Raw genomic sequence first — 12,030 nt, forward strand, 5'->3', positions numbered from 1 at the left:
ACAAATCTAAATCTCTGTCTTCTTTAATTCAAATTATTGAGTAACCAGTACCTTTGTCATCTCAAATATTTTGAGAAGAAAAAATATGTAAACATTTTTAAAAATAATAAACAGCCAAAAATTTTAAAAATTAAGCAACCAGTATTTTGTTCTTTATTCCTTAAAAGGGAGAATCAATTCCACATTTTTCAATATCTGAACTTAAAATTTGGTTTCTTAGATCCTTGATTTCATCATCTTTAGTGGTGGCACAACTCAGGGAGTTTTACAAGGCTTAGTTTACAAATTCAGTGTCCATGTCTTGAAGACATCACTATCAGTTTGAAAAGAAAAGGGTAAACAGTAGTACAGCTGGATCCAGGAGAGAGGCCAGATTATTTATGCATCCACAACATTCTTTTCTATCCGTCAATAGTTTAAAAACAAAAAGTAAAGAAGATGCTTTCCCTTCCCAAAGAATAAATACAACTGCCCTTCAGGGGAAAAAAGTAACCCAAATTTTCAACCAGTTACAAAAGCCTACCGCGTTAGACCCCCACGACCGTCGAAGCTCATGTGTCTGCTGCACATTCCGAGTAAGCGTATGCCACAGAACCCATACATTCCAACACATTGAGCAAGCACACACACGCCTCCCTGGCTTCCCCAACCCTCAGCCAACCAGGGGGCAACGGGGCTGCAGGAAGGCCTACACACCAGGCACCGCACTGCCAGCCTTTCCCAGCCATCCCCACGGAGATGCAAAGGGGAAGGAGGATGAGGGAGGAAGTGGCCAGTGAGGGGGCCTTAGAGAAAGAAATGCAAAACCTTTTTTTGGGGCAGGCCAACCACATACTCAGAGTTTTTAAGTGTCAAAGAAAAGAATACGTTGTGTGAGACTTTCAGTCCCACTGTCACCACTGGAATCGCTTACTATCTTTCACACGCTATCAGTGAGGACCAGTCTTTGCCACGTGCTCTGGAAGTACAGAAAGAAAAGGCAGAAGCTGGACACACGGTTCAGTCACCTACGCTTCTATGGTCGCCTCCTTCCTCTTCTCCTCCCTCCCTTTCCCTCCTCCCTTCCTTCTTTCTTAATAATTGAAGAGGCTAAACTGCACTTTTTCAGTGTTAAACTGCTTTTATCATCCACATCTGACTCTCTCAAATAAAGAGGAACAAAACATTTGACTTCAAAACCTTATCCATACAATGATAAAGAAAAACACCCACTGAAATTTCAAAGTATGCACTGTTAAAATTGCACAAAGACCTGGAGGGAATAAAGTAAAAGGTCTCCACGTAATCCAAAAATACGACATAGCCTATCCTCACGTGAGCGTTCTGAGAAACACCCTCTACTTCATGAACTGATATGAGGCTAACCTGTCCAAAGAATCACCACTCAATTTTTTGTTTCATTTTTCAAAGAGAAAGAGAAGATATAGTAATAAAAATGTCTTTCCTGGTAATCTTTTAAGCTCTATTAGAGGTTCTTGACTGAGGAGAGTAATTATTTTCTCTCATAAATTATATAAAATCATGTTCTTGTCAAAAACCACGGCCTCTATCTAGAAAAAAAACCTCTTGTATAGCTCATGTCATTGGTGATATAACTGTATCTTAAGTCCTGTGTTACTAAACAAAGTAACAAACACATAAGATACTTAAGTATTATATCAAAGAAAGGTACAAATCTTTTTCCTCCCTGTGCTTTCACTGACTTTTTCATGTGTCAAAGAGGTTTAAAATGTTCTAATGTGAATAAGAACCATTTTATAAAAAGTAATTTACAAAAATCCCATTATTTTCCTTCTCTAAGACATAGATATTAAAAAAAACACATATAAAAATGAAAGCATGCCAACCTTTGTGAAACATTCTGTATCCTAAACAAAAAACCTCAAGATTTTTTCAGGATTTGAAAAAACTACATATATATCTGGGTCAAAGGCATGGAACACAGGCCCTCCTCTCACATTGCATACATGTATGTTTTTTACGTTTAACTGTCAACCACAATGATTTTTTAGAAAACCTCTTTTGATGTAAATATAAATGCTTCTACTATAGGACTACTTCAAGGAAGTTCCTTCAAATTATGACTAACACTTTTAATTCTTTTCAATTACATTAAATTAAAAACACACTGAATTTCAGCTCCTAATCTTTCTCAGCATAGGTTTTATATGTGGAAATTTTGTTTCTTATTCCAAGTTAGGAATAATATACAGAGTTACTCCATGGCCTATGTACACATGATCACAACTTTCTACTTCATTGCGAAGGTTCTGCTGCAGTACTCAAATGAGATGGACAGCAAGGGTAAAGTAGCCACTGCCTTCTGAAGTTTTGGTCAGGAGCAAGGAGTTGTTTTCAAGTCTGAAGCTTTAGAGCCCTATGCGTAAGAAGGATAAAGACGGATCTGCAGACTACGGGGAGGATAACACGGGGAGCCTAGTCCGGTGCCTAGCACCCAGCGGCCACCTCACATTAGTTAGCACTCTTCCTCTCCCTATCTCCTGAGTCAGAATTTCATGGAAAATGCCATACCCGACTCTGGACTGTACTAACTTGAAGAAATGCATGGAGAGATGAAAATAACCTTTTTCACCTATTTTTTTCGGTGATAATTCCTCCCTCCCTCCCTCCACCACCACCAATAGTCCACAAGAGTTAAAGGAAACGAAGATAAATGCAGGAAAAGTTTAGTTGAGGAGAAATAAACTGGACTTCACATGCTTCGTTATTTAGCATATGTTTTTGAGCAACGGTAATATTATTGAAGAACCCTGAGAACTTTATGGATACTATCCCTATTAATACTCACACCATACTCAAAGGAGAGGCCAAAGGCCTTATTCAGTAGAGAGTGACACAGAGATACCACCTCTGGCAAAGACCTGCAAGTTCCTACCGGGAAACATGTAAACCATAACACAGTCCTGATCTCTCCAACAGGCTGTCTGAACCCTGTGAAGAATCCACCCAGGAGATTCCTTGAGCTAGATTTTCATTTACCACATGGCACACAGTCTTGACCCGGGCCACCGTTCACTGCCTCATCTGTGTGGCTCAGATGTTGAAAGAAATGTTTGTCCTGTTATGTCAGGAACACAATCATTACAAAAAGCAAAGCAACAACAACCCCCTGACCTGCTCAGGTACACTCCCCACCTCTGCCCATGGACAATCACAGAGATAAGAAGAGGGGCAATGCTCGTTTTTAAATTACCTCTGTTTCTAATTATTTTTTTCTAAAAACTATAGCAAAGTACAGATCACTCAGACTGACATAAGATCACTGCAAAGGTTCAATTCACAAATCTATTTTCATATATTTCTATTACTCTTGATCACTCTTTGAACTTTGAAACACATTCATCTGACTTAATTTAAAATGTTAAATGGAAAGGAAGTACAGTGGAGTGAGACTCAGTGACCTCAGAAGATTTGGGTTCTAGCCCTACTACTTAATTAAAAGTCATGTGGCTTTAAGCAAATTATTAAGGTTGTCTGAGACTGAGTTTCCTCATCCAAAAAAAGAGATAATATCAACTGTCCTATTTTTCACAAAATTATTATTTGGAATAAACAAAATAATGTGTCAAAGAGGCTGGAACAGCACCAGTACTGTATGAATATAAGAGGCAGGCACAAAAAAATACTCCTCCCTGAGATAATACTACTAGTATTGTTTAAATATCAATACATGAAATCATCAAACAACTTTTCTGATCACATTTAAAACAAAAATTTAAAAATTCAAGCTTCCCACTAAGGCAAATCCTTACTTTGAGACACATTAATTATATGACAATAAGAAAAACTGAAAATATAATTCTTACTGGAATGTTCCCATACAAATTTTTCTGGTTATTAGATGCAACATTTATTATATGAGTAAATATGAGAAAGCTCAAGAGATGCATCAGAACTCTTAATTTTCATTTATCAGGCTTACTAAAACATCTGATTTATTTATGAAATGTCCTTGACACTAAACAGAATGGGAAAATCCTAATAATGTTCACATTTTAAGAAATAAAGTCTAGAACAGATAAATAATGAGGAATAAAACAAAATATATTTCAAAAATACAGACATTATTTAGTGAAAACCAGAGGCTTGGGGAGGAGACGTGACTATCAAATGATGAAATAGGGCTAGCTTTGGGGCTTGATTGCCTATTAATGCAAAAGCAACCATTTTCATTGTTGTACTTATTCTATCTCAATATACCATCAAACTCTAAACCAAATTAAAGAAATAATTATTGGATTCCTTTTTCTCTTTGGCAGCCAAGCAACAGAATCTGAAATTTCCTACAAAGGAAAATAATTTTTCTTCACTATTTTATGGAGAGACCAAAGTCCATGATCAAAACAGGAAAAGTAAAACCTTAAAAATAATGCTCTGAGCACTCTGCAATTTTGCTGCCCAAAATAGAACCCATACAGTCCATGCCACCAAATGAAAATTATAAGTTTGTAAGCATGAAGTCGAATTATAAAGTAAAAGATTTAAAAAGTTTTAATGGTGATGATAAATGGGAGCAAAGACTTATCTTTGTTGGTAGGTGTTTGCTGTTTCTTTGCTACTATTTGTTTAATGATACTGCTTTTGAATGAATAGCCAAAACAATTTGAACTTGAATTTGAATATATAAGAAGGACAAAACTTTACTAATAAATTCTGGAGGCATGTTTTCTTAAACAGAACACTCCTATTTCTCAATTTAAAAAGTTAATCATAGCTTTTGAAAGATAATGCTTTTGACTGAAAGTTTTAGAGCATAAACTCTTTAAAAATTAGCTTAGTCAAGCCCCACTACTTTCTAACACTGAAAAGAACACTGGAGACACTTTTGTGATGTTTAAATATAATTTTTAAAAATATATTTTGAAATGTATAATTCAACATTTTTAACAGTCTCCAAAAGAAACAATTTCAATATAACACTTTTTCTAATGAAGTTTACTCACTGAAAGTATTTGTGTTATGCAAAATACCATATTGCTTTTCAAAGTACAGAATTTCTAAACGAAAATGCATATTCAAATCTTGAATTTTCTAACTTGAAAAATGGCTTATACATCATCAAAACCTTCACAGAATCATTTGGGACAGGGGACAGCCAAGCGAAAAGGAAGGAGGGGAGATGCTGCACTGGTGGTCCCTTCAATAGCACGCTCACTGTAAAAGCTACTCCAGGTACCTAGGACTTGGCTTTCACAACAAGGCTAACCACCTACAAGAGCTACTCATCACTCAAGGCAAATATCACTGCACCTCATTCCCTTTGCCACAGGTTTCAATCACCAAGCAACTTTCTTGAGCCTTGTCAGGACTGAATTCAGAGCAACTGTTGTTCAATTAAAGGTCACCTGCTCCCTTTTGACACCATCTTCCTGAAACTGTCCCCCAACAAAAAAACATATACACACACTTGCACATACACCACTGAATCAGAGAGAGGAAGCATTCAGCTCAAATAATATCCTCTAACAATTCTGACCAATTGCTCATCTACTTTTGAGGGTTTCATAGAGGACTTGGAAGAGTGATTCAGCTACAGACAGCAAATATTTAGAAAAGCTTGAAAGTATCAAATATATAAACAGTTTCTGTAGAAATCTGGTTTTCATAGCTTTTTGACTTTTAATAAATGTGCTCAAGTCACTATCCTTTTATGCATAATTCAACATCATTTACATTTCCCCAATACAGTATTTGAAAATCTGCAGCAAGCTCCACACAAACACAAAAACAATTGTTTACTCAAAATAGTGACATAATTTTGATATGCAATTTGTTCTAAATCTTGTCTTTCAAAAATATTTTAAAAGTTAAACGCTTTTTCTCTTAAAGAAAATAGATTGCACTTTAGATCATCAAGTATAAAAGGCTTTGTACAAATATTATTAATATCCTCTCATCTTCTCTCTACCAAAGGATAATCTCAGGTTAACGTGATAAAAAACAAAATTCTTAGACCATCTCTTACTGATCATCTTCTACCTAGCCATAAGCACAAGGAAACACATGAAAAAGTACCATTTGGCAGCTGCAATGCATATCACAAATCACCTTTAGAATTAATGTTTAGGTGTTCAGCCATTAAATAGTTTTATAAATTGTTATACTACAATTTAACATTTTTATGTATTTGGTGAATTGAAAAAAAAAAATCAAGCAAACCATAAAATCTATTTTGATGTATAAATCTCATTGGTTTCTAATATTTAATTAAATAATATAAAAGCATCAGATGACCAGTCTTTTAAAAATGTAAAAACTAGAATTTTAAACCCATATCACCAAGTCAATTTTTTTCTGTATTGCTTCTATTTTAATTCTAATACTTATCTCTTAGAGGTCACAACGACATGCAATTCTCTATGGTATTACCTAGCACCATATGAAAAAATTACTTTTTTTTTTAACTGGGAAACTAAAAGTTTATCTCCAAAGCCAAATCAAATGTAACATTATACCTTAATATCATATATTGTGTTAACATATATCTGCACGTAAATGCAGATATTAATTTCTAAGGCAACAAATTCTTAAAATAGGAAGCTACCACACAATTTTAACCTAATAAAAGTCATTTCTGTTTCTAGAAAATTAAAAATTGACGCAGCAAAACCCTTTGCTGCAGGGAGGGCTTGAGATTGGGTGGTTTTTTTTTTCTTTTTGGTATTTAATTCAACTATACACAATGTAGTACATACAAGCAAAATACAATTGAGATACTGTTTTCTTTAACATTCCTATAGGAGACCAAATTCATTTGCATTGGAGTGAGTACAATTACTGGTTTTTAACTCATGAAAGACAAATTCATAGCTTTTTCCTACACTATCTCATAGTATTCACACCATCTCAGTGGAAGAATGTCTAGCACCACTTAGTTACTTCCTAGAGGTGGGCAGAAATTGCATTTTTCAAAGTTTTGTTTCTCACAGAATCATTCAACTTTAGATACAAAAGCACATTCAAGTTAGCATGTCTAGTTCAAAACAAGGCATGCAATATGTGTGTATATGTGTGTATACATGTACGTAATTTTTAAATTAACCTCCATCAACACCAAAAATGAAATTTGTATCAAGGAAGTTTCCAAAACTTTTAACATTTTAAAGCTTACCAGTTTTTTTCCTCTTTAATAAACATTTGACCATACGTACTACCAAGAAATATGAACAGAGAAAAAAGATTCAAACATTTTTATTCAACAGAGCCTGAAACCAACTTAGATAAATGCTTTATGTGTGGTTGACATTAGACTAATTTGCATTTAATAAGAATGAAACATATGTGGCAAAAAGAAGAGTTTTCTATTGCTAAGTGATCCTGAGAAAATAATGATAGTCTATTATGCTATTATAAAATGATGCTAGAACATTTAACAAAAGATCCAATTGGTAAGCAAATTGCATACCAATAATTTCATAACTTAAGATCAAAACATCTCCTCCCAAACTATCATTAACTTAAAAAAATGTATTTGAGATGTAGGTACTAAAACTGATTCCTGAGAAATCAAAGAAATCATTACAATGTAAAGAGAATGCACTCAATTGTTGAATGATTTTTAAGTAAGCAGGCAATGAGGATGAACTGTTTTCTTACCATTTTCACTTCAACTAACACAAAAACCACATATAGAATTGACTTCACACTGCCAAATTTGCTTCTAACTTGTTAATATTCATAGAAATGCCATGCAAGGACACCAAAATAGTCAACCATATAACATAAAAGCTTTGGTTTCAAATGTCATAGTGGCCTGGGTTTAGAGAGCCACCAACGTGGTAGTGTCCAGGACATGAGAACATACAGCTGCCTCATCCCTGAAGTCTGATCTCAGTACACAATACCGGTCATTAGCTATCTCTCCCTTAGCCTGCAGTACAAGTAGTTAATTTCTGCATTTAAACTAATAAAGGAAAGGAAAAAAGATTAAAACCATCCAATCAGAAATGATGCAACTCCTCTACAGCAGCAGCTTATGCATACATTTGGAATGTTAAACATTTTCAGTGTAGTGAATCATACACAGCGCATTTTAATCTACCTCCTGGGTATTTCACATCGCCCACATGTTCAAAGGAATCATCAACTAACAGAGCTGTATAAATCCTAGATTGCACTTTAATTTATACTAAAAACTGAGGACATGCCTTTAATTCTGAAGTCTTAAACAGAACAAAATTACTTAAATGACACTCCGGCTAACAGCAAATAATCTGCATTTTGAAAGAAAAAAGCTAAAAAGTAGTACATTTATGAGAAGTTTTAGGAGCTGTTAACTTTAGATAAACCAGTATTTCACATATACTACAAAATTAAGTAATGTACACTGCAACGTGAAATGAGACACCAACAAAGATAAAATTCTAGTGTTTTTTTTTTAACTAATTATAACCCCCAAAAGTATCCACAACAGCAAACAGCCAACAGAATTAGACATTTATAGAAACACACTGTATCAAATATTTTGGGTAGTTATTTCACTGTTCGGTATATTCATTCTGCACATTTTCAAGTGTTGTGAGATAGTGATTTATATTTGCAGTAAATAGTTAATATATCAGAAAGCTTCAACTTGGACTTCTCAAGCAGTAACTATTATTTTAAAGAAAAGTACACAAATTTAGAATACCTTATTGAAAACCAGTTAGTTACACATTACATCCTTCCTATTAGAGGACAGAACTAGCTTAATATTACACATGAAGCTGTAAATCATAACTACCTTAAAAAAAACGGGATTTAAGTAATTTTCTCATATGCCACAGAGGTCATTTGCAAACAGAAGTTATTCTGTTGCTTAGTTAAAATAAAACATATCTGGAAATGTGGCACACAATTTTTTAAAATCCCTTCAACAACACGTGTAAGCATTTATAAAAATAGGGTAGTTTGTTTTAAAACTCTACTCAATCCTGGCAAAAATCAGGTGTTATGCTATTGACTATGATAAACTGTAAAGGTGGTAATCAAAAAGTTCACTGAGCATCTCCAATTCAGCTACTTAATGACTAATGGTGAACAAATGTATGTGAATGGGATATAAACTAAGTTACGACACACAGCAGAAGAAAAAAATCCAGAATGAGTAATAAAGGGCCCAAATTTAAAGTCCACAATAAACTTGAAACAAAGATGTTTTCTCTCATTCTCTTCTCCTGTTAGCAAATCACTGTGGAGAAATCCAACCTCCACAAAACTTGTTACTCCGTCATTAACAACAGTGCACTTAAATATTACTATAGATTTCACAAGGATATTTATTTTAGCCGCAAACATTTCTTACAAGCAACAACAACAAAATGCTCACAAGCTATACTCAGGAGTCTCAGTGACTGAAAAAGTCCGGCTTTTAACTGCCGTCCAATCCAAACAACCCACTTCTTTAGAAAGCTATGCAAAATATTGACCCCTTACTGAATTATTTTACTATTCAACATTAAACTATCTAAAAGAGAACAGTAATTAATCGCTAAGTTTAGTTAAGCAATTTAGCTGACATAGTAAATATTTACTCTTCACATCTCACAGGAAGTCTTGACAAGCATTTGCTGCCATTCTGCTGGGGATAGGGTCGAGAGGTGGGGGTGGGAGGCTATTTTTAATAAACAAGTTACAGGGTCCCAGGGAACTGAACATGGCTAGTGTTCGCCACCCTCACCCCCAATTAGGCACCAGATATTTTCCAAGAACAGTAAACACCTTATATAATGAAAGTAAAAAAAAAAAAAAAAAAAAAAAAAGTAGCTTTCCAAACGATGTATCTTCACTAACAAAACAAAAGCCCCTTTAAAAACGACCAAGAGCATGTTTTTAAAAGCTGTGTATACGTTTTTTACTTATACGTAAAACCAATCTCAAAAAAAAAAAAAAAAAAGCAAAGTATATTTACCTTAGCTTTTTAGAGACTGAGTAATCAACTTCCATGATTTTCCCATGCAATTCCACTTTACCTTTAAAACAGAAATTGAAGCACTCAGAACCTCGCTTAGATCCAGCCCGCGGGGGTCGAGGAGGGGCACGCACGGAGCTCCACGCTCGGGCTCCGCCTTCGGGCGCCCCCAAGGGGTCTCCTACCCTGCTCAAGCTGGGCGAACTTGGTTCTCAGTGTTAGGAAAGGTGGGCGCCCCGTGTCTCGGGACAAGCGGGAAGGGTGCGAGCTCGTGTCGGACCCCAGGTATAGCCGTGGGTGGCATTACCGGAAAAACAAATTTAATAAAGAGCGGCGCCAATTTGAAAGGATGAGCTCATTTGAAACTCAAGCTGCAAGGCTGGCGCAGCCCCGCTGCTCTCCCGGCCCCCACCTCTCCATTCCGCTACCCCGGGGCCCGAAGGCTCCTCCGGGCTCCCCGCCCTGCCCGCTCCTCCTGGTGGCCCCGAGAAAAGGCGCCTAAGCCCCCTGGGTCCGCCGCCGCGAGAGCCCAGTCCCCGGCCGCTCCCGGGTGTCACCTTGGCCCCGCCGCCGCCCCGCCCCCACTCCACACGCCGGTGGGGAAGGGGCTCCGGCTGGGCCGGGGTTCGGGGGACGCGGGCCGGGGTTCAGGGGGCGCAGGCTGGGGTCGGGGGCCCGCGCTGCTGGGAGCGGCGCTTGTGCTGGGCGAGTTGGGGAGTGCGCGCGCGCGAGTGTGTGTGTGTCGCTCTCCGTCTCCCGTCTGGGCTCCAGCGCGCTCGCGGGCCCCCCGGTCGCCTCTTTCCCGGTTCTCAACCCGGGCCCCCACCGAGTTGAGACAGGGCACCTCGTAAAAAGGTGCTTCTGGCCGAGCGGGAGGCGGGGGGACGGGCGGCGGAAAGCCCCCAGCCCCGAGTTCTTCTCAATAAAATCGGACAAAAAATTCAGAGAAAAATAGGAGCGCTTGAGAGAGCAAGCGAGAGGGGACTGAGGTTCGCGGGAGGACCGAGGGAGAGGTGCCGTCGTGCGAGGGCCGGGGCTACGAGAGCCCTGAGACCTCAAAGGGGATCATCAGGGTGGCACCGAGGGGGTGCCGAAAGTGGGGGGCCGGGGGGGCAAGGTGGGGAGGGGGCTCGAAAGGAGAGTGCGGCTCGGAAGACGCCAGAAGGCGAGAGGTCCCGGGCACGAGGCACGGGAAGGGAAAAGGTCCGGCGGGGAAAGAGGACGAGGACACGCCGGATTTGGGGAAGGGGAGACCCTGACAAAGGGGGTGACAGGAAGGTCAGAGGAGAAGGGAGAAGGGGTACGCTCGAAGGGCGGGGGGCGCTCAGAGAGCAGCCCGGGGCGCCAGAGGAACGAGGGGTGCCCCCAAGGAGCCGGCGAGCCTCGGGAGCCCTCGGAGCGGCACGGGGGGCGCCCCAAGGCTGCGGCCCCGAGGGCAACGGCAGAGTCCGAGGCCGTGGGGGGAGGGGACCGGGCCGTCCCGGGAGCGGGCCGGCGGCGAGAGTTGAGGGTCTGGTGCGTGGAAGTGAGCGCGGGGCGCAGGAGCCGCCGCCGGGCGCCGCCCGCCGGACTCGGCCTCCCTCCCGGCGCCGTCCCGGCCGGAGCGGGGCGAGGCGGGGGAGGGGGCCGCGCGGAGTGCTCACCCGAGAGGGTCTCGATGGCGCGGATGGCCCAGTTCTGGTCGGGGTAGTCCACGAAGGCGTAGCCGGACTTAAGCAGGACCTGTCCCGCCAAGGGCAGCTTCCTGTCCCCAAAGAGCTGCCGGAGGTCGTCGGCGGTGACGGCGGGGCTCAGGTTCCCGATGTAAAGCTTGTTCATCATCCGTGTCTTCCTCGAGAGCCCGCGGCTCCCCCGGCCCGGTACCGGCGCTCCTCGCCTCCTCCGCTGCCCTCGTCTCTCCTCCTCCTCCTCCGCCCCCCCCTCCCCGCCCTCCGCCCGCCCGCCACCCACCCCCACCCTCAGCCTGGCTCCCCCCACCGCGGCCGGCCCGGCCCGCCAGGGGGCAGAGGCGGAGGCGGGGACTCGGCGCTGCTGCCTCCTCGGGGCAGAGTCCCGGGCCGGGCGGCGGCGAGCGGACAAAGCGCTCTCTCTGCCTCCCTCTCTCTCTCCCTTTCGAGGCG

At 40.6% G+C, this 12,030-nt stretch overlaps 1 protein-coding gene across 5 annotated transcripts in view; it reads right to left on the reverse strand.

The window, feature by feature from the left end:
* The window catches only part of IGF2BP2 (insulin like growth factor 2 mRNA binding protein 2), a 179,472-nt gene extending 167,647 nt beyond the window's left edge, over positions 1-11,825 (reverse strand). For all 5 annotated transcript variants that reach the window (XR_010338942.1, XR_010338941.1, XM_021674467.2 and 2 more), the window contains exons 1-2: positions 11,554-11,825; positions 9,911-9,971 (exon numbers count right to left, since the gene is read on the reverse strand). Coding sequence is in view for 3 of the 5 variants with exons in the window: in XM_021674467.2 (XP_021530142.1) it covers positions 9,911-9,971; positions 11,554-11,731 (239 nt within the window). In the remaining 2 variants the exon portion in view is untranslated. The remainder of the gene's footprint in view (positions 1-9,910; positions 9,972-11,553) is intronic.
* Between the last annotated feature and the right edge of the window lie 205 nt (positions 11,826-12,030).

The sequence above is a fragment of the Aotus nancymaae genome, unplaced genomic scaffold (assembly GCF_030222135.1).
Source record: "Aotus nancymaae isolate 86718 unplaced genomic scaffold, 86718_ANA_hifiasm-v0.15.2.pri h1tg000067l, whole genome shotgun sequence".
NCBI classification, from domain to species: Eukaryota; Metazoa; Chordata; class Mammalia; order Primates; family Aotidae; genus Aotus; species Aotus nancymaae.